This window comes from Diospyros lotus, chromosome 15, assembly GCF_014633365.1.
Source record: "Diospyros lotus cultivar Yz01 chromosome 15, ASM1463336v1, whole genome shotgun sequence".
NCBI classification, from domain to species: domain Eukaryota; kingdom Viridiplantae; phylum Streptophyta; class Magnoliopsida; order Ericales; family Ebenaceae; genus Diospyros; species Diospyros lotus.
The window spans coordinates 25179535-25206875 of NC_068352.1; the positions used below are offsets into that span (position 1 = coordinate 25179535).

The 27341-nt window shown below is 37.3% G+C and overlaps 2 protein-coding genes across 7 annotated transcripts; one reads left to right on the forward strand and one right to left on the reverse strand.

Annotated features, from left to right (window-relative positions):
- Positions 1–502: 502 nt before the first annotated feature.
- Positions 503–27001, reverse strand: LOC127791446 (diacylglycerol kinase 5-like). 6 transcript variants are annotated; one of them, XM_052321331.1, is made up of 15 exons: positions 26828–27001; positions 26578–26648; positions 17315–17373; positions 16962–17168; positions 16735–16857; positions 16494–16622; positions 15939–16024; positions 8700–8823; positions 8125–8173; positions 7081–7163; positions 6322–6389; positions 5462–5536; positions 1713–1800; positions 1501–1617; positions 503–934 (listed from the first exon to the last, which is right to left on the reverse strand). In XM_052321331.1, the coding sequence occupies exons 4-15, from the start codon at positions 17154–17156 to the stop codon at positions 614–616; spliced, it is 1458 nt and encodes a 485-aa protein (XP_052177291.1). In that variant the 5' UTR covers positions 17157–17168; positions 17315–17373; positions 26578–26648; positions 26828–27001; the 3' UTR covers positions 503–613. The 6 variants fall into 6 exon arrangements, with proteins under 6 accessions (XP_052177291.1, XP_052177292.1, XP_052177288.1 ...); XM_052321332.1 differs by lacking the exon at positions 17315–17373 and having other exon boundaries at positions 26559–26648; XM_052321328.1 differs by lacking the exon at positions 17315–17373 and having other exon boundaries at positions 26828–27000.
- LOC127791662 (uncharacterized) lies at positions 19005–21107 on the forward strand. Its single transcript, XM_052321639.1, has one exon. The coding sequence runs from the start codon at positions 19005–19007 to the stop codon at positions 21105–21107; it is 2103 nt and encodes a 700-aa protein (XP_052177599.1).
- Positions 27002–27341: the final 340 nt, after the last annotated feature.

Sequence of the window (27341 nt, forward strand, 5' to 3'; positions counted from 1 at the left end):
AACAACAAATTATGATTGATTATAACATTTTAAAAATGTAAGGAAATTATTTGATGCAATTGAAAGCACATGGATAAACTACACAGACCCTAAGTGCAAGGAATTTCATATAATTTACCCTATTAATTTTGAATAGAGAAGAATCAATTTTTACGTACAACAAGAGATGATACTACAATAAATACAAAACATTAATTCAAACAGAGGCAATGATCTTCCACAATGTACCTCATCTGATTTATGTGATTTTTTGTCCATGGCTTGCGTCCCTCATCAGATATTAGTTATAAAAATCTTATAAAAGATAAAATTAATTATATATAATATATATATATAAATAATTAATAAATTAAAATTTATCTAACATACCAGGATAACAAAAGAAAGACTTGATGTGTTGTTTCATTTAAGCAACCTTTCCTTATTATTGAATCTTATAGACAAAATGCAATCTCCTTATTATGTTTCTTATGGACCAAATACAATCGAAAAAAACGGTAACTATCATAACAGTGTCTTATATTAGTTGGATCACTACTTTCGTCCCACAATCAATATAATTTCCACCTAAATAAACAATATGAACGTTCTGAGTTAAACAGACTGGCTTGGCTTAACTCAGGCGAGAGAGGTCAACATCTTCAGGAATACGGAATGTATCAGCTGCACCAAACTTCCTCGACTCTTCGGCAGCAGAGTTTTCTTCACTACTATCCTCTTCTTCGGAATCATGATTGTTAGGACTTGATGGATCATGTACACTTTTGGATCTGCAGTCATGTGTTGCCAGAATCTTCACCTGCCCTAGATGCGATAATTCAACCACAACCGTCTCATCGTCAACTGGAAGGGGTTGCTTCCAGGGCTCCCCGTCGATCCTCATGAATGTGTGCTCCGTTGCACCCTTGTGAAATTCAAAACGTATTCGGTGCGCCTGAGAAAACGAGAAGCACATCATCATACATGAATGATTTGTATAAGCCAAAGGATCAAAACCTGTAACATGAAGCAGGAATCAAGTTTATTTTGAAGAATCACATTTCGGACGATATGATAGAAAAGCTATCATATCTTCGCCATGATCTTTTTGGGCTTTTCTGCTCATCCATGCAATTAATTTGTTTCCAGATACAAACCAAACGATTTTCGTTGATTTTCCAGACACAAAATGGCTCCACCATGATGCTATATAGTGGAACTCAACGTTTAAAGCTGTATGGTGAGAATCAAGCCCTGAAAATGGATTAATTTGTGAACGAAGCCTGTTTGCTAATGTAGTTATGGACCAGTTTGAAGAAAGCAAAAGCAATATCAAAGTTCTGAAAAGGGCAGGCATTTCGTCACCCAATGTTGTCACCATCACTAAGGGGCTCCCAATTGACTTGCCAACGGAACTCATCCAAAATTATGCTATTTCTCAAGCATATGATTTTTTTCGTCAATCGAGATTCATTGAGAGAGAAAAATCAAATTTATCAGAGAAAGATTTCCCTTCCTGACCTGTGCAAGACGAGTCCCATGTCCTTTTGGAGCAAACAACACAAGCCCGTGCCAAGCATCTCTAAAACCAACAAGCTCTAGAAAGCCATCATCTACATATGGGGGAGTCAGATCTCTCTGCATGCCATGTTCAATGTTCAATAATAAGAGATGAAATTAATTCTATAAAACCAATTAATAAATAAGACAAGATGAAAAACCAAAGTACTAACACCGCGTTTTTTCTTTGCATTTGGTGTTCCCCACGGATTTAGCCCACCGGAGAAGCTAGGCAAGTTAAGGCATACAATTGACCTAATACTGTAAATTTAAAAGACAAATAGTAAGTAAAATAACTCATAATCTGTCCATAAATTAGGTCCAAGAACTATAAAATATAAATGGGAATTATTGCATGCCAACATGGTTTATAAGTTACTGCCCTTAAAGAAGAGCTAGAGCCACTTATCAACTAAAAGGAGTAAATGAATAATAGCATTTGCAATCTGAACTTAACAGAAAAATAGGAAATAAGGAATTTTATAAAAATTAGAGAAACAAAACATAGTGCCCATGAAAATGCAGACTATAATGCCCAAAAAACGGAAGAGGACATCAACTTTGAGCATCTAGCAAATAAAATATGCATCCTTCATTTTGAGTTTCAGGAGAAAATACAAAAAGAAATAAAAGAACCTTTTTTAAAAAAGTAAAACCCCCTTCAAGTTTCAGAGAACATTTTCTAGTTTTCTACTCTAATTTTGTAACTAAAGGTGTGCTAACCTTTTATATTCCAAAAAATCATAGCATTCATTTTCAAAAAATCTAGAGAACATCAAAAAAATATATTTTCTAATCCATAATAAAAAGTTGAAAAATTAGAAAACAGCCCAAAGTTTTCTAGAAGGGGTGGTGACAACTTCTTTATTGGGTGCAGTCACAACTGGCAAAGTAGAGCCCCAAAGGAATTGATAATAGAAATATGGAGTCATTACACATTTATAAACCCTGAACTGATGCAGTATCTTGGGTCAAGGAAAGTGTGAATGAGGCACTAATGCTTACTACTACTTTAAAGTTTGGGGAAATTGTCCCAGCCCGTTATGATTTGGGTTATTTATAAGGAAATCTCTTAATTTAAAAATATTTTTAAAGGTCCCAATAGTTTCTCTTTTTTTTTTTTCTTTTTTTTTTTTTTCTCCTACACCCTCTTTCATTACAAACAATGTTAATTAAATCCTAATTGAGCAAAATTTAACCCCAAAAAAACCATCACTGGTTGTAACCCATCGCGGATATCTGACAACATCGATTTCTTCTTCTTCTTTGTTGTTGCTGCTTCTTCACGATGGGTTCTCAACATTAATTTGTTTTTCTTTCACTTCATCAATTTTGACTCACTCTCTCTCTCTCTCTGTGGGACCCATCATAATGGGTCCATCAGAACCAAATCGGTGATAGGTTCCAACGGGCAAGGATTCCTCCCTCTTTCTTAGAGTTCTAAATCTGTAACCCAAGCCCATCGCAATGGGTTCCTAGAACCCATAGGAACCCAATTGGTGACAAGTTCCTGTTGTATTAATTTTGATGATAATCATTGGTTTCACAAAATTATAAATAAATAGCTATGAAACACTCATTTTGAAGTCAATTGTCAAAACTGTCGACTAGGTGATGTTACCTGTTGACAGGTTGTTGTATTATCTCCTTAACAAAATTTTTCATAGTTAAAAACTGTTGACCAATTTTTATAAACTGTTGATCGGTTCATAAAAACTGTCAACCGTTTGTTTTGCATGCTCTCGGTCACTACTTGTCAATTGTTATTGCATCATTTCCAGTTGAAAGTTCTAGGAACTATTGACCGGCTTTTATAAACTATCAATCGACCCAATTAAAGTTTCGAAAAGCAGTCAACTGATTACTCAAATCAGTCGACCGGTTTTGTCATAGAAATTCCAATGGGTAGTTGTACTTGACATCTGTAGATTGGATTTCTCAATCCTTTTGTCTCTAATGGCTATATCTTCAAAAAGGGATGACATAACCTATATATAGAAGAAGATTTGAAGCTTAAGTGAGATTGACAATTGGGCTTTCAAGTTTCATATTATACATTCTCAAGTTTTCTTGTGTTTCATCTTTCACTCATTTTTAGTCAAGGCTGTTTTATGTTCATGAACAATCTCGGTTAAAATTCGTTTAAAGTTCATTTTAGTTGTATATATATATCTAAGAATTTTAGTGTTTATTCGCTTAAGTAAATAAATGAATTCGAATAAAAATTTAGAGCTCATTTAATAAACAGGCCAAACTCGAACAAAGCTGGTTCAACTTATTTATGTTCATTAACAATCTCTCTTAAAATTCGTTTAAAGTTCATTTAATAAGAGTATATATATATATATATCTAAGATTTTTAGTGTTTATTTTATTTTTTTCTTGCTTCAAAATCTATGATTTTGTTAAATAATATAATTGTATAAACTATTCATTAAAAAAAAAATAGCTCATCTATAAATGATTGTATTTTTGTTCATGAAAAAACTCGTTTCTTGTTCATGAACATGTTCTATAACTTATTATTCTTGAATAAATTCAATAATTTCTGGTTCATGAACAAATTTAAATTCGGCTTGTTTAGCTTAAACGAGCCAAGCTCAAAGGCCGAACATGAAAAATTGTTCATGATCCAAGTTCGAACATTAATGAGCTTAGCTCGAATGCCTCCAGAAATAAACAAGCCGAGCCTAAATAGAGCTAAGCTCGGCTCGGCTTGGCTTGGATCGACTTAGCTTGGTTCAACTCGTTTACACCCCTATTAACAAAGAATCAACAATTCCTTAAATGTCTATTTCCTTTGTCTAACTAAAATAATAGAACCATTATTTATATTACAAAAACTGCATTTGCAGATATTGTATCAGTGTCAACATGACATGACATTGGTACTATCATGGGATATGTGTTAAGACATTGTTTTTTATTTTATTATTTCTATTAATCTGCTTTTACCCTTTTAAAACATATGTTAGCATGAAATCACCCAAATTGCCTACTTACCAATTATCATTTTATCTTATATGTACAAGTAACATACCCTTAATTTTTAGTTGTAGGACTGAAAGATTAAAGATTTGTAAGTATGGGGGAAGGGTAGGAAAATTTATTATTCTCTATATCGTATTCCACTACCCGTGTCCTATGTTTGGATGCATCCCTGTATCCTAAAATTCATGAAACTGACAAGACCGCCTCTAAATACATATGCATACCTGACACCTGTACCTGAGTCTATGTAACATAGACCATTTATCACTCCTTTTCCATTCCAACTGAAATAGAAAATAGAACGAAACATATCATCTCATCCTAACTTCTTTAGCCACATGCGTCCCTAATAAAACAACAGTTTATTAATTATTAGTGAACTCAACCACCAATACTTGCAAGTTACTCCAAATCTATGAAGCACATACACTGGTAATCATTGCATCAGACACCATGCCAGGTACTAAGACTAGTCACCTGCCCTTTCTTATCAAGAGGAAACAAAAAAAACAAAAGAAAAAATAGGAAAATAAATGTGGATCTGTATTAATTAGTTATCCTCCTCTGGACTTTTTAACTTCAAGAAACTTTTACTTTGTTTATGGATAGAGATTTTTGAAATAAATATCAGGACTTCTTTTCACACTTCTTTTTTAATTGAAGTATTAGAATGTGAATAACAGTTTCTTACCCTTTTCCGCTAGTTATGTCACCGAATACTGATGTCCGAGATTCATATCATATGGTGAAATAATAGTGTCAAAATCACAGGAAGGTGCAAGTAGAAGTTCTACATCACCGAAACTCAATCAAAGATGACTGGCTAAATGTCAAGCGATCAGGGGAAAAGGAATTAACAGTAGCAAGCAGCAACAAGTGTCATTAGTGAAATTCAACTGCAAAACAGCAGTAACATTAACTATTAATGTACCTGTGAGAAATGTGGAGATCTTCCCATTCACCATGTCTTTTCATGATCTTAACCTTTGCAAGTTGAGCTATATTCCTGCACATAAACAAAAGTATCTTCTTTTTTTTTTAAGAGCAAACTGGATAGCCAAAGAACTACTTATTTATTATTACAAAATCCAAAAAACACTCCTGAATCAAGACAATCAATGACAATCTTCAAAACAACAAATCACATCCATTACAGGACAAGCACGCTCATCCCAAATGTGGCTTTCTTTTTCCTTAACATGTAATGCTTCAGATAAGATAAACACAAAATTTAGACTATACGTACACGGTACATTTCATACATCTAGTTCTCCTTCTAAGGAAATAACATTTTAATAGATAATGGCTACAGCCAATTTTATTGGAAATATCTCAAAAAGCCCAGTCTTCTAAGCCACGATCATGGCAAATAAAAATTATAAAACTGCATCCACTAACCGCTCACAAATCACTTCATCTTTTAGTTACTCCTCTTATGATTAATACAAGGCATAAGCTGTCAAATAATCAATATCTGACTTAAGCAAAACAAGCAAGAGTTAGATAGATAGTCATGACAATAAACTCCAATAAAAGCAAATGCAAATCAACTTGCCTCAATTCAAGAGTTGTAAATTACTTCACTTAAAAAAACAAGTTACAAATAATTCTTATAGAAGTCATACAAAATTTTAGTTGACCATGAAACTCCGGTACCTATTTATTGTAAGGATAGAACAATAATAAATAAAAGTAATATAATACATCAAATTACATTTTACAAACTTGCCAGCAAAGTGTTTCAGAAATGAAAACTTTCTTTTACCAAAACCTGATGTCCAAAACACTCACCTTGAAGAAGGATGGGAAAGAGAGGGCAAAAACCATCCTTGTGTGCATCCAAGCTTAGCATAAGTTCTCTGAATAAAACACAAACAAAATAGTGTCTTCTCACCACAAAGACTTATAATACGATTTGCATGGCAATATGAAGCTCATAACTATTAAAAACATGGTCTTAAGAGACAAAGCCAAGCATATGGATTACATTTGTAAAAATCAAAAATATAATAAAATTAAGCATTTCTGCCTATTATTGAAGCATGATGATCAATATGAGAACATATAGCTTGCACCAACTCTTTATTTTAACAAAAGTGAAAAAGAGAAGATATGATTGGATTGTGATTCTGAAATCAATCACTTTAAAGTGTCATTAAGATCTTATTAGAAAAGTTTATAATAATAATGATCGGGCAACAGGCATTTGTTTCATATTTCTATATGTTCAGTGCCATTTGTCCATGGAGAAAATTCAGTAACATGCAATGTCAGTAGACAAATAGAAGTTGTAAGTTGACCATCATGTAACAAAATATCTCCCAAGATCAGGTAAAACAATTAGCCAAAATAAATCTCTCATATCATGACGAACAAAATCAAAATTCGAGAATTTTATAAATTGATACAGAAGAAAACTAAGTTTGTCAAGTTAGTAGTTTATCTTTCACAAAGTTCATCAAGAACATCATTAAAAAATAAAAAAATTATTAAAAAGGAAGCCTTGCAATTCCCAACATCACAGAAAATGTGCATACAATGAGATAATACCTGATTAGCCAACTGGTTTTTGAATTTTTCTGGATGCAACTTTCGCTCAGAATGAAAAGCATATGATACTTGAGCATCCATACCTACAAATAAGGATTTTACTTAAATCTTGACAGTTGTACTTGGATCAGATATAAATATAACTTATTAGTTAGACTATAAGGTGAAACAGTCTTCTTCATCAGTGCTGCTAACCAGAAGAACCATCTGTGTATGCAAGGAAGATCAAGTTATGGGTTTCACTAGGAGACTGTACTTGTGATTCACTGACAACCTCTATAAACTAAGCCTGAATGATGATTACACTTGCAGGAGGCATCTCATTATGTTCAACTAATTTAATCCTACTGTTTGACGATCCTATATGACCTTTTTCTAGGATTGGTGAAAAGAGCTAAAATCCTTGAAAAGCTAAAGGGCTGTTTAGTTGTGGAAAATGATTATCAGCTTTCTATTGCCAATTTTCTATAAAACCTGTAGCTTTCATTTTCCATAGAAACTTTGAAAAACACATTCAAACATTAGAAATACAGAAAAATAATTTCCAATCTAAGAAATAGGAACATGTGTTCAAAAAAGGAGAGATGTTTTAATTTCTTTTGTGTAACTTGTAGTAGAGAAGGTGATGGAGATGACTTGGGGAAAATTTTTAGAAAACTGCATTTTCTATATCTCCAAATTGGTAAGGAAGAATAAGGGAACTCATTTTAGGAGTTTTCAAAGTTTAGTTCAATTTTTGGAAACCGCATTTTGAAAATCTCCATTTTCTGTTTGGAAAATTTGTATACTTGAACATGTTTTCTAATTTTTCGTTTCCTGTGGAGTGATTTTCTAAAAAATTACGGCTGTTTTCCACAACTAAACTGCCCCAAGCTTAGTTAACTTTGAACCTTGAAAGCATTAATGCTGGAATGCACCAAAAGTTTTACAGACCAATTTAATTTTGGTTGTAGTAACATATCATGTTAATAAGCTGATCAGGAAGTTTACAACACAGACTAATAAAGTACAGACGGGGTTGGACACTAGCAAAAATACACTTACCCATGCTAAAGTAGTTCCAGAAACCCCCACGATAGGTGTCATAGCCTTCCTGCAAAGCAACCAAATATTACACATAGAAAGCAGAGGAATATAGTAACTATAAATCACAATTGAGTAGTAGTTATCCAAAAACCCAGCCAGGTAAAAAAATACTGGAGAGCTTAATAAGCATATTCATAACCATAAAAACTTTTGGAAGTCTTTTCCACATCCGTTCATGTTGATGTCTTAAAGATTTTGATTCAAGGTGGCAGTGGCACAGTTGAACCATATGAGTTCTTCATTAAGCATTCAAGTTGATGTCATAAAGATGTTTGGTCGAGACAGCAACACTGTCAAAACATATGAGTTCTCTATTGAAAAGAAGCGGGAGAAAAATGAAGCAGGAACAAATTCAACAGTTGAACATGGGGCTAGATTATTTAATGCCAACATAGAATTTCAAATTAATTTTCAGCAAAAAATGAAATGAATTTTCTTGGCTGTCAGCTTATTTAGTATGATGTAATAGGTTTCTTTATTTCCAACAAGCAAAGTTGCAATGTCTTAATAAAAAAAAAGTTGCAATATCTTACCATATTGAATGTATCTTCTGATGAAACACGGTGTACAGCATGCAAAGAATGTGGCAATTCAAGTGGAGCAATCGGATCACAGGAACCTTGTGTTGGAGCTCTCATCCTCATGAGAATGTGCCAGCTGGAATATTGAAAATTTGAAAGAGAGAAAACAAAAATAAAAAATAAAAAATACTTATATAATAATATACTTGTGTGACCAATTGATCATTAGTTTTTAAATAGCCATAGTTTGAAAAGGCACAAATCCATATCCCATCCCAGATTGCAAAGAAAACAACAATATGAAGACATTGCCCTGAATGTCCTTAGACTATTTGTGAGCAAAGGATGCAATGGCACAGCCAGGATTTGAATATTATGACATCTAGGAATAATGTGCCAAAGAAGCAAGATAAGAAAAATCAGAGGCTAGAAAAATCCTTCAGAACTTTAAAGTAACCACAGTGAATTTAAGGGTTAACTTTTGTAAAATGTAAACAAGGACTTCCCATCATCAAGGTGGTTGCCCAAATGGTCCAAGCCTATTATTAATACCAACACCTACAATCAAGGGCTTAAACCTTGTGCCCTACACCTGGACTAGTAATTTGTGGCTATTAGGTTCACTTGCACCTAGTGGGGCTGGGGCTACTCTTATGCCTCAAATCCATTGGAGATCCCCATACACCTTTCAATTCTCTAGCAGGTAGAAGCTTCTATAGTCATGTCTAGGCAATGTCTCCACATTGGTTGTACACTCACTATGCTCTTTTGGGTAGGTGAAAGAAGAAGAAGAAACAACAACATGGGAATCAAAATGATCAGTTCAAATGTTAGTAATAAATAAGATAAATATGCACAAAATTTATGAAACAGTATGCAAGAGCTTGAAAAGAACTTAGAACAGAAAACAAAGAGAGGAAAAGAAATTCTCAATATTCACCAGTGAATCAAAAATGAATACAATCACAATCAAAGAAGAGACACTGCTATTTATAGCAGCTGCCTTATGAAAGGGCCCTTACACCAAGGCACCTTATAACCGCCTAACAACAATAAACAAATAGAAGCAGCAACATAATACAGCAACATAAAAATACAATAAGAAGCCTGCTATATTCTCACATTCCCCCTCAAATCAGACCCCATAGAGTAAGGACTTTAGATCCTTGAGCAGCTTGGAGAATCAGCAGACAACAAGCTAACAACAAACAAGCTACTCCTTGACTGTTGACTTGAGAAAGACTCCTGGAAGATCAGGCTTCTGAACAGGAGACATCCTTAGACATAGCTTATCACATAAAAGCTGAAAACGACTAGCTAGGCCTCTAGTAAAAACATCTGCAATCTGATAGTCAGTAGGAACATAGCGAATTTCAACCTCCCCATTCTCAACTTTCTCCCACACAAAGTGAATGTCAATTTCCAAATGCTTAGTGCGAGAATGAAAAACAGAGTTTTCAGCAATGCTTTTAGCAGCTAGGTTATCACTCCAGAGAACAGGAACATGAGCACACAGATAGCCAAGCTCTGAAAACAAGGATTTTAACCACATAATTTCAGTCACACCTTGAGCGATTGCCCTGTATTCAGCTTTTCCTACTGACCTAGCTACAACCGAATGCTTACGAGAACTCCATATAATCAAATTACTTCTAAGAAACACACAGCCCACTGGTAGATCGACGAGTGACCCGACAACCGGCGTGATCAGCATCTGTATATACTGTGAGAGAGAGATCAGCTGAGGAGGGAAAAAAGAACAACCCCAAACTGAGAGAACCTTTAAGATACTAAAGCAGACACTTGCAAGCAACCCAATGTTGCTACTTAGGAGCTGAAAGAAACTGACTGAGCCGATTAACAATGAAAGCAATATCAGGTTTGGTATAGGTGAGATATTGCAAGGAGCCAATCACAGTGCGATAGAGAGAAGGATTAGAGAAAGATTTACCCTCATCAGTTAAAGAGTCTGTTGTGTTAACTGGATTCTCACAAGGCTTACAATCTAACATGGCGGTTTTCTTTAACAGATCAATTGTATACTTAGTTTGAGTGAGGTAAAGTCTATCAGTGTTACGATGAGCCTCAAAACCAAGAAAATAGCTGACAGAACGCAAAGTTTTGAGAGCAAAATGTGTATTCAAATTTTGAATACAAGCTCTAAGGGCTAAAGAATCTGAACCAGTAATCAGTATGTCGTCAACATAGACTAAAACATATAGAACAAACTTAGCAGTTCTCTTAACAAACAAGGAAGCATCTGAAACTGCTCTAATGAAACCCCAAGACTGCAGGGCAACTCTCAGCTTGGTATAATAGGCTCTTGGTGCCTGTTTTAACCCATAAAGAGATTTTTTCAGCTTGCAAACATGAGTAGGGAACTGAGAAGGAACAAACCCTTCCGGTTGAGACATAAAGACATCCTCACTCAAATCACCATTCAAGAAAACATTGTTGACATCCACGTGTTGGATGTCCCAGCCAAAAGTAATAGCCAAAGAAAACAACGCTCGAATTGTCGGGGCTTTAACAACAAGACTGAACGTCTCGGCATAGTCAATGTCGGGATTTTGATGAAATCCCTTGGCCACCAAATGTGCTTTGTAATGAAGAACTATACCATCCACCTTATATTTAATCCGAAAAACCCACTTGCAACCAATAACATTCATGTCTTTAAAGAAAGGAACTAAATCCCAAATGTGATTACGTTGTAAGGCAGTATATTCTTCTTCCATAGCCTTGACCCATTGTAAATCTAAGAAGGCCTCACGAATAGTAGTAGGTTCCAAAGAGCTCACTAAGGCATGAGGGGATGAAGTGGTAAGAAGTTTAGCCTTGGATTGGGTGACCATAGGATGAACAGATGAACAGAAGGTTTAGAAACACGAGAGGATGCTGGCAATATCAAAGGAGGCTCCAACAATGGAGAGGACAAGGTTGATGAGGACACAAGAGAATGAGGTTGAGGGACAGAAGGTAAAGGCTGAGAAGCAAAAACCACAGGACATGAAGCTGCAGAAGATGGAGAAGAAGATAAGGAGGAAGAACCCGAAGGTTGTGCTACTGTAGGGGAAGGAAATGATGAGGAAGAAAAAGAAGGAAACGACTGAAATACCAAAGTAGATGGACGACCAGAAATAGTAGAAAGAACACCAGATGAAGAAGAAGCAGATTGAAACAAACTAGTATAAGGAAAATCATTTGGATTAAAGAGAACATGTCTAGAAACATAGACACGACCAGAAGGATGCAAACATTTATAGCCTACATGATCAAGACTATACCCAATAAAGATACATTTAGTAGAATGAAAGCTGAACTTATGCTTGGCATAAGGACGAAGATAGGGAAAACATGCAAAGCTAAAAGGCTGAAGGATGAAATAATTGGGTGATTTAAGAGATAACATCTCAAAGGGTGTTCGAAACTTGAGAGGAGCTGAGGGAAGCAGGTTTATAAGATAAACTGCAGTCTGGAAAGCCTCAACCCAAAACTTAAGAGGCATAGCAGCATGACTTAACAAAGTGAGTACCATTTCAGCTATGTGATGGTGTTTTCTTTCCACAACACCGTTCTACTGAGAGATATGAGGGCAGGTAAAACGAGGTTGAATGCCATGCGAATGTAAATAAGGTAGAAAAGCTCTAAACTCTCCCCCATTATCTGTTTGTAGAGCTTTAATCTTAGCATTATACTGAAGTTCAGTTAGTTGTGAAAGGTAATGAAGACTGACAAAGCATCAGATTTTAACTTTATAGGGTATAGCCAGGTATAGCGAGTGTAGGCATCAAGAAAAACAATGTAGTAACGATATCCTTCGGTTGATAAAGTGGGAGAAGGCCCCCATAGGTCAGAATGGACCAGTTCAAGTGGTCTAACTGCTATGATTTCACAATTAGAAAAAGAAAGCTAATGGAGCTTACCAATTTTGCAAGAATCACAAAAGGAAAGAGATGACAAAGAAAATGGAACTTGAATTTTATTCAACACCAATCACAATACATTGAGTGAAGGATGCCCCAGTTTTGCATGCCACTGCTTGCAAGCATTATTAGTTTGGGCAACATTTACATATATAGTAGAGGACAGTCTTGAATTAGAAAAAGTTGACTGTTTACAATTTTGAAAAGAAAAATGATTACATGTTGAAGGAGATGTACTACGTACAAGAGACTTAGGACTAAAAGAATGAGTTGGAAGCCTGAAATCGACAGAAGCAACAGTTGAATTCAGTTGATATAGCCCATCCTTAAGCTGCCCTTTGAGTAGCATTTGTCCGGTATTCTTGTCCTTAATCACACAAGTATGAGAATCAAATTCAGTAACAAGGTCATGATCCTTAGTTAACTGAGAGACACTGATTAAATTTTTCCGCATGTTAGGAACATGTAAAACATTAGGTATGGTAATACAAGACATAGGCTGAGAATGGGAATACAATTGTCCAAGGCTAACATTCGAGATTGAAAGTTTCTTACCATTACCAACGGATGCTTTATCTCCACCACTGTAAGGGGTATGGAATGAGAGATTTTGAAGATTGGTGGTGATGTGATTTGTTGCTCCAGAATCAACAAACCACGGCTGATCAAAAATAGGTGGCTAATAGTCAAAAGGCTGTCAATTTAAAGGCTGTTGAGAAAAATGATTATAGTGAGCACTCTGGACCGAACCAACATCACTCATGTAAACCTCATTAGAGTCACTTAGGGAGGCTATATAAGCTCTAGAATCCGACTGTGTATTCACTGGTGAATTACCAAACCTGTTCTGGCTTGGAACAGATCCATAAGATCTTTGGAAATTTCTATCAAAACGATGATAACGTCGATCAACTAAATGCCTTGGTTTGCCACACAATTGGCAATAAAAACGTTTACCAGATTGACGGCCTTGGCCTGTCCTCCTCGTGTACCAAAACCACCTCCTCTCTGATTTTGACCTCCTCTCATATTCTAAAAATTATTAGCTCCTCCTCTTTGATTATAATCAATCAAATTAACCTGCATCGAAGGTGTGACTGAGTTAAAACTAGCTGTCGACTGTGGTAAATTCTTAGAAATTAATCTTTGTTCATGCATTAACAGCAAGTACTGGACCTTGTCCAGATCTACATCATTCATCTTGTATGTCACTAGGCTGACTACAATTTCGTAGTCATGGTCTAAACCATTAAGAATTGCAAGAAGCAATTCTTTGTCATCCAAAGGTTCACCTATAGCAACTAGCGAATGTCCAATTGTCTTAATCTTGAGAATATAGTCGTTAATCGACATATCATCTTTCTTAACTAGTCGTAGCTGCTGCTTAAGCTGAAATGATCTAGCAATAATTTGCCTCGAATAGAAATTCTCAAGTGTAGACCATATCTCAGATGACGACTCGCACTGTATTACCTGTGCCAGTATGTTTTCATCAATTGTGGAGAACAGCGAGCCAAGGAGGAGTTGATCCAATCGCAACCACGCCATATACTCTGGATTCAACATCGGTCCTCCAGCTTCCTTATCACCAGGCTCAGCAACATACTTAGGCGATGGCGAAACCTTATTCAAGAATGGAAACAGATCGAAGGCGCGAATTGTAGTTAGAACTTGCGCCTTTTAGAAAATATAGTTTCGAGAATCCAACTTGATATGAATGAATTGGAAGGCCTTCGCAATTGCACAAATCAGATTGCGAAGAAATAGAAAAGGTAGATGATGAGCAAGGTGGTGAAGAGGAGGAAGCACCTTGAACAGACGAAGGATTCATGACTTACGTCAGAGGCTCTGATACTATGAAACAGTATGCAAGAGCTTGAGAAGAACTTAGAACAGAAAACAAAGAGAGGAAAAGAAATTCTCAATATTCACTAGGGAATCAAAAATGAATACAATCACAATCAAAGAAGAGACATTGCTATTTATAGCAGCTGCCCTATGAAAGGGCCCTTACACCAAGGCACCTTATAACCGCCTAACAACAATAAACAAATAGAAGCAACAACATAATACAGCAACATAAAAATACAATAAGAAGCCCGCTATACTCTCACAATTTACAAGTCATTGTAATCTTTTCTACATCTTTTTCTTTCTAAGAAGTTAACAAACATAAACAAAATAGAGTCCAAACAATATAATGAACTTTTAGGCAAAAGTAAGATCTAAAACATTGAATGAATTTTTTTGATGAAAAATATAGCCATCCGTTGCATTTTATTTTAAGAGGAACTTCCAGGGAAGAAAGATAATTCACCTTTACAAGATTATTAATTTATTAAAATCTGCAGATAATTCATGTATTACTAAATAATAATCCAATCTGTGGTTGGTTTTGAGAAATTTAATATACTAGGGTAACTCACTCATAGATTTTATCACAGGAATAAAGATGGCAGTAACCCACTTGCAACTTACTCAAAAACATATGATATTCAGACAACTAGGGTCCTCAAATGTACGTACTTGGATCTAGCACAAACCTTCCAAAACAATAAATAGCTATAAATAGCCATTCTAGTCAAAATCTGATGAGACAATTGGTTAGCCTTGTTACTACGTTTTAAATTGGACAAACATGCTTAATGCAAATAATGCCTTCCAGCATGAGGTAATGAGCAACTAGTGAAATATGATTAAAGTTAAACCAAAACAAAGGGAGGATACAACTGTCTAGAAAGCTCTTCCTCTGTACTCTACTCAGAAGGCCAGAACATACAACTGTCTAGAAAATAATCATGCGTTTTAACATGGAGAATCAGGTCATCTTATAAATTCTTATTCAATTTTTCTTCTGATTTGGAATAGCAACAAAATATTGTGCCTCAGATAAGTAAGAAAAACTTGGACAAGGCAAAGAGTATGTGCTCCCTGAATAGGCATGTGTCCAAAATTAACTAGAATTGGTTATGGTTAAGAACATTTTAGGTGTTTGACTTTCAAATATAATGCTTCTTGTCATATTCTTCAAACTGTTTTCATATGATGGGTTGGTGCAGTGGAAGATACTTGGCTGTCAAGAGTTAGAATGCAGGTTCAAGTTTGATGGCAATCATTTAGCTGTTGACATCCAATAGTAAGAAAAGCTCGGGGAAGAGAATGTATTAAAAACATGTCACTCTAAATTTCAGTAGAATAGAACACAAAATTTAAAGAAGAAATACAGCACATAAAAGGTGCAAATAGATCAATTTAATGAAAATTTAGCTACAAAATTTTGGTTGCCATTCATCAACTGAAAGGAGGTGCACATGAACGGCCTAACCTGTCTATTTTCATTTCTTTGGCTTCCCTTACTTGGTTCAAGAATGTAATTACGGATTCACGATCTGTCCCAGGATTCTTCTTTCCCTGCAAATTATTAAATGCTGAACTTGTCAGCAACAGACTTATATATATTACAAAGGAGAAGTGGTGGTACATGAATAACATTGACATTAGAGTCAACATTGGAGATTTATATCAGGTCAGCTTCAGACATAGGATAGGATATAAATAATGTGTCTTAAATTATTATGAAATTGCATTTTAATCTGAATAACCATCACAAATTGTTATCTAAAGAACAGAATTTAACAAGTAAAACCATGGTTAAGAACTTAATAGCAAATTGATGATTAAAATAAATAAACTCTCAATTGGTTTCTTGAGTCTTGCTTTATGCATTAAAATGGAAAAAGAGACAGTGAGGAAAGAAGAAATATGAAGAAAAAAAGCAAATAAGTAACAAAATTACAATGCATTCTAGATAATTTAACTGCGTATTTCATTTACAGTACATTGCACTTCATAATAGATAATGAAAAAGGTTTTTTCCTACCCAACCAAAAGCAAATGGCAGGTTGTTTCCAGTCCCAAGGGGTGCTGTAGCAATTGGTGGTGGCTGAGATAGTTTGAGATCGGCAACAACACTAAGAAGCCAGCCAGCTGTACCATCCCCCCCTGCAACCTAATGGAGCATGCACATTAAGAATGCGAAGCAAAATTAATATGCAATCACTGCCTATTGCATATCATACACAAGGAAATTGACCTTTACATTAATTTGTATTTCAACTCACAATGATTTTCAGTCTCTCCTCAATCTTAGGAGCCAATTCATCACCACCAAGCTTGAGTTTTTGTAGATTAAGATACACTCTGCGTAACACAGCGTCTGGAGCCTCTTCCAGCAAATCAAAAACCTAAATTATTGAAGTGGAAGTAATTAAATTCTGCCAAAGTTTAACAGAATCTCCATTTAGAAATCCCAAAGAATATGATCATGGTTCACTGAAGGCCACAAAACCTGATTTTTGTTTAGAAGAGACCGGTATGTGATAAGAAGATCCCCACCCAGCTGACCACCACTTTTGGAGTTGATGAACACCAGCACTGGGCATTCTGGTGTGTCCTGGACATTCTTATCTTCAAATTCAGGCACAAATATATAATCAGGGATGTAAAATTTCTTTAAGTTGTCAGACTCTGGAGCATCAGCCATCAGGAGCTTGGACTGCAATAGCAATGATCAACAAATGTGAATAACTAAACAATGCTATAATACGCCTTAATTAGTGTATTAGAATGAACATATGTTTTCCTTTCATCATGGATGAAGGAGACTAATTTGTTCTGATTATTGTGATTCTAGAATTATACTGTTATATCTAAAAGAAGTGAAACCGGAACATGAGGAAGCCATAAGATTTCTCCCGCATCTAAAGCCACATGACAGTAAACAAATCATTAATGTTGAAGAAGAATTCTGACTGAATGATGATAAATGATGATAAGAGCAGGTTGGAATATGAGAAAAGACAATAAGGAGAAGAGTTTGAAATTAAAGTCAGCTGAGGGATAAAGAAAGGATAAGAAGTTACAGATAAAATAGTTCCATAAAAATAGGAGAGAGAACTACCTTTCAAGTTTAAATCCTATCATATCTGTTGTTGTACTGTATTTTAAAGTTTGAATTCCTATATTCAAGGAGCAAACTAAGGCCTGCTCATGTATATATATCTAGTAGGAGATCAAATACAAGTGTGATCGAATTCATTGTTCACCTCCCGTTTCACTTAGAATCTTTCTACCTAAGTATCTTATTTGTTCATGGTATTAGAGCCACCAATCTAGTGGCTGCATACCTTATCTTTTTCTATACGTGTACAAGGTAAGATTGGTAGCCCAAGACTTCACCCAAACACAAGGATTGGATTATGAAGAGACCTTTGTGCCAGTTGCAAAACTTAATTCTATACGTGTCCTACTATCTCTTGCAGCTAGTTTGGACTAGGAATTACACCAACTAGACATTAAAAATGCATTCCTTAATGGTGATCTAGAAGAAGAAATCAACATGTTAGCCTAGAACTCAACTCTTAATATGATCGTTCAACCCTCAAAACACACCCGAACAATCTCTCACTCTCATAGTACAAAAGTGAAACAGAAAACATACAAGAATTTAACCAAGAACATAAAAGAACACAAGAGAACTTATTTTGGTTCAGTCTCAAATGAGACCTACATCCAAATTGGTTTTTCCCTTTAGCTTTCTCCACCATCTTTGAATGATGATTCTCGATTACATGTGCCCTATACCCTCAACTCTCACACACAGCCCATAAAACCTGAAAGCTATAGAGTTGATACCCGAAAGATATACCCTCCTTCATACATAGCACATACTCGCACAAGATAGACAAGAACACAATGAAAGCTCTATCCAAAGCCTACCTTCCGACCCCTATTTATAAGCTATAAAGGTGGGGATAACAACTTGACCGACTGCCCCTAAATAGCAGTTAAAACAGAACCGGTCAGCCTTCTAAATACATACCTTTCTAGAAGAATTTATACAGAAAATAAACCTTGACATCTCTCTTACATTACAAACCCTAATCTAGTACAAATGCCTTTTAACACTACATGAGGATTCCTCCAGGATTTGAGACAGAAGGCAGGAAAGGAAAAGTTTATGTCATGTACCGTGGGGGTATAAGGGTGATTTTGTAATAAAATGTAAGTGAGGGACGAGTTAGGCAAGAGTTAGTTAGTTGCTGAGAGAGTAGTACAAAGTTTGTTGCTGCTATTCAAACTTGTACATTCCCTATAGCTGTAATCTGTTACAACTTGTGAGAGAGAATCCCAGCTATATAAGGATTCTCTCCCTTCCGTTAATGGCATTGAGAAATATTATCACTATTCCATTGAATTCTCTCTCTCTACTTCCTTACTCCTCCCTTATTCTTTCTGTTTTCTCCCTTCCACTCTCTAAATTCCTAAGTCAGTCCCTCGGGACCTGACATTCTGGTATCAAAGCATCCTTCTTGGGCGACGAGCAACCACCATGGCAGACGGGACAAGAATGAAGCAGATGGAAACGCAGCTACAACAGACGACGACAGCCATAGCGGAGATACAGAACCGAGTGGCATCACTGGAACTATCGATTGGAGCGGGAGTCGATTCCAGAATCGACCAGGCAATGGAACGTTGGAGGATGGAGAGTCGTGAGCAGAACACTCTCTTTCGGGAGCAAATGATGGAACAAATGCAAATGATCGTGCGAATGTTCACTCAACAGCAGCCATTGAGGCTATCTCCTGAATTTCCTCCGCGAGACCGGACGGAGCCCATATTTCCAGGAGTAGGGGTAGAACCTCGACCAGGAGGAGCGTCGGAGTTCGAGTTCGATACGGACACAATGGGAGAAAATGTAAGGGAACGGAGACCGGGACTAACAGCCCATCGACACCATCCGAACTACCCCACACTGAAGCTTGAGATTCCTTTATTTGAAGGAGAGAATCCGAGGTGGTGGTCGAGAAGGTGCAAACGAGTATTCTCCCTATACCAAATTCCAGAACAGCAAAAAGTCACCATGGCTTCAGCTTACCTGAATGATACGGGGGATGCTTGGTATCAAGGGTGGCTCGCGGTCAAGGAAGGGAGCCCTTGGAGTGTGTTCGTAGAAGATTTGTGTGTAAGGTTCAGAGATAAGTGCATGCGGGACATTATCGAAGAGTTTAACAAACTCAAACAAGAAGGAACGATACAGGTATATCAGCAAAAGTTCGAGGAGCTTAGATCGCTGATGATGATACATAATCCTCAGCTTTCCAAGGAGTATTACGTCTCGAGCTTCATCAGTGGTCTAGGGGATGAAATTAGACCCATGGTGAAGATGATGCAACTGCACTCAGTGAAACAGGCAGCCGAGAGTGCAAGGTTACAGGAGATGATCGTTGATGCCATGACCAAGAAACAAAGGAATTCGGCGAAAGGGGTGATCACGGGAGGTTGGCAAGCTGGAAATAGGTTGCCACCCAGAGAAGGTGGGTTCCAAGGAAGAGGTGTATTGGCTCTACCGGCCAATAACTCCGCTTCCGCCCAAGGAGGAAGTCTGATGGAGCAGAGGCGCGTAGCTGGCCTATGCTACAAATGTGGAGACAAATATTTCGTAGGCCACAAGTGCAAGAGGCAACTACTGTTGTTGGAAGGGGAAGACGAGGACAAGGAGGAAGAAGAAGAACTTTCGGAAAATGAGAAGGAGGACCAAGGAGAGATTTCGCTGCATGCCTTGAAGGGGGTTAACCATAGTAAGGTTATCAAAGTTGAAGGAAAGGTCAATAGCAATCCGATTATGGTCCTCATCACTCACAGCTTCTTGGATGAAGCTGTGGCAAGAAAATTGGGATGTAAGGTCAGTCCTTCACTGCCATTGTCAATCATAGTAGCGAACGGCAGCAAGGTGTTGAGCCAGTCCGCCTGTAGGGATTTCCATTGGGAGATGAATGGAGAAAAATTTTCAACTGATTTGAGGTTGCTCAAGCTAGGAGGCTGTGATGTAGTGCTAGGGGTGGATTGGATGAAGGGAGTCAGTCCAATCAGTTTCGATTTCAACAAAATGGAAGTGACTTTCGAGAAAGATGGCAGCAAGAAGATTCTAACGAGCAAACCAGAGGTGGGAGTATGCAAAATTATCTCGGGTAAGAGGTTACAAAGGATACTCAAGAGCAAGTTATCACAGGTGGCTCATCTATTTTCTATCCATACCATGGGTGTTACCCTCGGGGAGGAAGGAGAGGAACTTCAGCGGGCGCGCACACTGAGCAGCACCACCCATAGTCCATGGCAGGTACATGAACTTGACTCCCTTAACATACTGTTAATTGATTATAAGGACCTCTTTTCTGAACTAAGTTCCTTACCTCCCGAGCGACCCTATGACCATGCCATTAATCTGAAGCCAAATACTGAACCAGTAAACCTAAGAGCATATCGTTACCCACCCAGACAAAAGACTGAGATAGAAAAACTCATAACAGATATGCTAAAGAAGTCCATTATCCAAACCAGCCATAGCCCATTTGCATCACCTGTATTGCTTGTTAAAAAAAAGATGGGTTATGGAGGTTTTGTGTTGACTACCGTCAACTTAATGCTATGACCATCAAAAACAAGTTTCCCATCCCAATTGTGGAAGATCTCCTTGATGAACTAACCAATGCTTCAGTTTTTACCAAGTTAGATCTCCGATCAGGCTATCACCAAATTAGGATGCGGCCCACAGACATTCCTAAGACAGCTTTTACCACTCATCAAGGGCATTATGAATTCCTTGTAATGCCCTTTGGCCTAACTAACGCTCCCGCAACTTTTCAAGCGTTAATGAACAAAATTTTCGAACCATATTTGCGCAAATTCATCCTAGTATTCCTTGATGACATTCTAATTTACAGTCCCTCCTTTGCACAACACCTAAGCCACCTGAAAATCACTTTTGAAGTCCTTAGAATCAATAAGCTATATGTTAAGGAGTCAAAGTGTACTTTTGCCAAGCAACAGGTTGAATATCTTGGGCATATTATTTCCAGTTTAGGGGTAAGCACAGATCCAAGTAAGGTCACTGCCATGGTAAATTGGCCTCGGCCTCAAAATGTGAAGGGGTTGAGAGGATTCCTAGGGTTAACCGGATACTATCGCCGGTTCGTTAAAGGTTATGGTATAATCAGTCGGCCTCTCACTAACCTACTGAAGAAAGATGGATTCAAGTGGGATGATACGGCTGAGGAGGCTTTCTGCAAACTTAAGCAGGCTATGGGTGAAGTACCCACTCTAGGATTACCTGATTTTAACAAACCGTTCATTTTAGAAACTGACGCCAGCAACAATGGGGTTGGAGCAGTCCTGGTTCAGGACGGCAGACCCATAGCCTTCCTCAGTCAAGCCCTTGCTCCAAGACATCTCGGATTGAGCATATATGAGAAAGAACTGTTGGCAGTGCTAATGGCGGTGGAAAGATGGCGACATTATCTTTTGGGAGGAAGCTTTGTAATCAAGACTGACCATGAGAGCCTCAAATTTTTGTTACAACAAAAGCTGCATACTCAACTACAACGCAAAGGGATGACTAAGCTCATGGGTTTGAATTATGTAATCCAATATAGGAAGGGGAAAGAAAATCTTGCAGCCGATGCTCTATCCAGATGTCTTGAAGAGGGAAGTACAGTAGCCATTTCAACCATTGTTCCAGAATGGTGCCAAGAAATTGCTGCTAGTTATCTCTCAAGTGATAAAACCCGAGAACTTTTACAGCAGCTGGCCGTGGATCCTTTATCTAAACCAGGCTACACTTTGAGTAATGGGATGATTAGACACCAAGGGAAGTTGGTGATTGGGGAAGAGGAAGCTCTAAAAAAGAGAATTATAGAGGCACTCCACGCCTCTCCTCTAGGGGGACACTCGGGTATTGTGAACACCTATCATCGAGTTAAGCAACTCTTTCGGTGGCCAGGACTCAAGAAGGATGTTATGGAGTTTGTGATTAGGTGTGACACTTGTAGGCGGTGCAAACCAGAAAATGTAGCGCCACCTGGATTACTTCAACCCCTAAATATTCCTGGGGGGCCATGGGAAGATATTTCAATGGATTTTATAGAAGGATTGCCAAAATCAGAAGGCCGAGACTGCATCATGGTAGTTGTGGATCGTTTTACCAAATATGGGCACTTTATGGGACTGATTCATCCATATACTGCCCAGGAGGTTGCCAAAATATTCCTAGACCAAGTACTGAAACTGCATGGAACACCCAAAGCCATAGTTTCTAACCGAGATAAAATCTTTACTAGACGGCTGTGGAAGGAATTGATGGGGTTGCTGGGAGTAAAACTGAAGATGTCTAGTGCATACCACCCAGAATCTGATGGACAAACCGAAAGGGTTAATCAGTGTTTAGAAATGTATCTCCGGTGTGTTTGTTTCCTTCAACCCAAGACCTGGCACAAATGGCTTCCACTGGCCCAATGGTGGTATAATTCCAGCCACCATTCAGCCATCAAACGGTCCCCATTTGAAGCCCTTTATGGTTACAAACCCCCACTTCTACCAGCATTGGCTGATCACTCAACAGTGGCATCCCTAGACGTATACTTACAGCAACGGCAGCAAGCTTTGCAGGAGATTAAGGAAGAGTTGGCTACTTCTCAAAATCGGATGAAACAATTTGCTGACAAAAGGAGGAGTGAAAGAGAATTTCAGGTTGGTGATGTTGTGTATCTTAAGCTGAAACCAGGACACCTAAGGTCACTACTTCCCAATCCCAGCTCTAAATTGCATCCAAAGTTCTATGGACCTTTTCCAGTGATTGCAAGAATAGGATCAGTCGCTTACCGTTTGCAATTACCAGAGGGATCCAATATACACCCAGTTTTTCATGTCTCCCTTCTCAAGAAAGCAGTAGGGGCACAACCAGCAAGCTCTATCCTACCAAACCTTCCCCACATTGAAGCTCCTCTCCGGGAACCTATAGCTATACTGGATAAAAGAGTAATTTACAGACAAGGTGCGCCAATTACTCAAGTCCTCATCAAATGGACTGATCATCACTTCGAAGGTAACACGTGGGAGTATCTGCCGGACATTCTGAACCAGTTTCCGCGAGTGGCCAGCCTTCTCCATATTTCTTGTGGACAAGAAATGTTTTGATGGGCGGGGTAATGTCATGTACCGTGGGGGTATAAGGGTGATTTTGTAATAAAATGTAAGTGAGGGACGAGTTAGGCAAGAGTTAGTTAGCTGCTGAGGGAGTAGTACAAAGTTTGTTGCTGCTATTCAAACTTGTACATTCCCTATAGCTGTAATCTGTTACAACTTGTGAGAGAGAATCCCAGCTATATAAGGATTCTCTCCCTTCCGTTAATGGCATTGAGAAATATTATCACTATTCCATTGAATTCTCTCTCTCTACTTCCTTACTCCTCCCTTATTCTTTCTGTTTTCTCCCTTCCACTCTCTAAATTCCTAAGTCAGTCCCTCGGGACCTGACAGTTTGTAGGTTGAAGACGTCCTTGTATGGACTTAAACAATCCCCTAGGGCATGGTTTAAATGGTTTAGTACAACCTTAAACTAGCTAGGATATAAGCAGGGGCAAGCTAATCATACGTTGTTCACTAAACATACAACAAATGGCTGGAAAACTATCCTAATAGTGTATGTAGATGATATTATTATTACTAGTGATAATATCCAAGAAACAGAGGCACTTAAAGGGCAGTTACAACAAGCATTGGAAGTCAAAGACCTAAGACAACTAAGGTATTTCCTAGGAATGAAAATGGCAAGAAGTAAGGTAGGAATTTTTATCTCCCAGAGGAAATACACATTGGATCTACTAAAGGAAACGGGCAAGCTTGACTGTAAGCTAGCTAGCACACTGTTGGAACCAAACTGAAAGACTAAAGATGATGGCATAGGAAATCCAGTAGACAAAGGAAGATACCAAAGATTAATGGGCAAATTAACCTACTTATCTCTCACACAACCTAACATAACACATGCAGTAAGTGTAGTGGGTCAATTTATGCATTCATCCACTAGCAAACACCTCAATGTTACTTGTCAAATTTTGAGATACCTTAAAGGAACTCCTGGGAAGGGACTGTTGTTCAAGAAAAATGAAGAAGGAGGAATAAAGGTTTTGTAGATGCTGATTGGGCTAGATTTATTAAGGATATTAGGTCTACATTCGGGTATTGTACTAAGGTATGGGAAAATCTTGCTACATGGAGAAGCAAAAAACAAAGTGTGATGGCTCAAAGTAGTGCTGAGGCAAAGTACCAAGCTATAACTCAAGGTATATGTGAGATAATTTGGCTTGGGAAACTAATGGAAGATCTGCAGATACCTATAACTACCCCTACAAGGTTATATAGTGATAGCAAATTAGCCATAAGTATCGTGAATAACCCAGTTCAACATGACTGGATGAAGCATGCAAGAATTGACCGACATTTCATTAAACGAGAAATTGAAGATGGAGGAGTCAACCTTACATATATTCCTATTGGTTTACAAAAAGCTAATATTCTTACCAAGGCCATGACTAAACAAGGGTTTGAATTAATTAGAGGCAAACTGGGAATAAGAGATCTATTCACCAATTTGAGGGAGAGTGTTGAAGAAGAATTCTAGCTAAATGATCATAAGAGCAGGTTGGAATATGAGATAAGATGATAAGGAGAAGAGTTTGAAATTAAAGTCAGCGGAATGATAAAGGAAGGATAAGAAGTTATAGATAAAGTAGTTCCATAAAAATAGGAGAGAACTACCTTTCAAGTTTAAATCCTATCATATTTGTTGTTGTACTGTATTTTTAAGTTTGAATTCCTATATTCAAGGAGCAAACTAAGGCCTATATTTGTTGTTGTACTGTATTTTTAAGTTTGAATTCCTATATTCAAGGAGCAAACTAAGGCCTGATCATGTATATATATCTAGTAGGAGATCAAATACAAGTGTGATCAAATTCATTGTTCACCTCCCGTTTCACTTAGAATCTTTCTACCTAAGTATCTTATTTGTTCAATTAATTTCCATGACAAATGGATATAGAAGTTTTCCATCTAAATTTATGACAGATATGGACTGATGAATTGACAGCAAGTAATTCTTACAGGATTGAGGTGCAACTGGCCTCTGCCACTATTGGTTCCTAAAATATAATGCTCTTGGACTTTTCTGTAACTGCTTGCTAAGTACAATATTGAAATTTGAAAAAGATATTAATTTGAAGTTTGAAAGATCAATAAACTATCATTTTCTAACACTATAATTTATACAAACAAACAGATAGTGAACTATTGACAAAATTAAGAACTAATTCACTGGTTAATTAACCTCCAACAGCATCTTATCATTAAGCAACAATTTGGAACAATATTGGGCTTTCTGAAACAAAAGTGAAATAAAGTGACATACACATTTTAACCCCACAGAATGCAAGAGTTCATCGAGAAAATTACTATAATCACTGAAATAGAAATTAAAAATGAGTTTTCTGTAAATCCCTGAGGCTTTAATTATGTGCAAGTATTAAAGAATGTGGCAAAATTCAATTTTGAATATTGAAGCGGAAGAGATAACAAATTCATCTTGTGGAAGTGATGTGTTTTAAATTATTGTTTTTCCATGCACCATATACGAAAATCCCGATTGGCTTGGATAGATCAAGACAGACACTTTCAAGACAGTAAATTAAAGAGTTAAAGCAAACACAAAATCTATTACAACATGAACGAAACATGAAGTGTGAAATTCAACGGCATAACCTAATCAGCTTCCACGGTGATACATTATTGCAAAGAAAGATTACGCACTTGTCTAGAACCCTAACGCAATTTGCAAATATTCAATCCCTGAGCTACAACAAAAAGCATGCCTCATACATCGTCACACACCTTTATTGCTAATGAAATGAAATTACTATGAAGGAAACACAAAGAAGCTCCGGTTCGCAAGCAAGTCAGGCAATCCACATAAATAGCGAACACAACACCATTCACGATCAAATCCAGTGACGTAACGGTAACAAGATAGCGCACTGTAAACCACAACTACATTAGGAATATACACAAACCAGATCGTGAATTTGGATCTCCGGATTGAAGTGGAGAGCTCTCTATCGAGATACTTCAGATTCGGAACGGCCTGGAGAGAGAGAGGAGAGAAGAAAACGCGTTTTATTAGCTGAATCGTCAGAGATTGATCGTTGACCAATCAAAATAGAGTAAAATGCGAAGACAGACATTCAGCGGACGGATGCGCATTTATAGTGCGAGAGAGAGCGAGAGAGAGAGAGAGAGAGAGAAAAAAAAAAAGGAAATTACAAGGCGGCTTCGAGTGGCTGTCTTGTTGGGGGTGAAGCTTGGAACCGTGTTCCGAATGATTCCTTCGTCGTCTCTGAGAACAGGGATTCAGAGATGAATCGGGGATCAGTTACAGGAACGGGGAAGGTTCGTGTGGGCCACTCGATACGATGAACTGCAATTGGTCCATCATGAAAATGTTGGATATTCATCAAGGGGGAACTATTTATAAATAAATAAAAAAATTTTAAGCGACGCACGTTTATCACGCACGCAGCTGCCTGATGGTTTTGAACGCCGAGAAGCTGCCGAGGTCGCCGGTCGCATTGCCAGGTTTATATTTGATTCCTCTTCCGGTATTTCTTACCCCAAACTAAAAATTATGAAAAGCAAGTGGCTTGAGGATGAGAGTATCCGATAAAATTTGTCATTTTTATGAGAATTTCTTTATTTGTTTAGAAGTTAATTGGTTGTTTGTTACATAATTATCTTGAATTTAAGTGTAAAGAGATTAATAATAATATTATTAAAATTA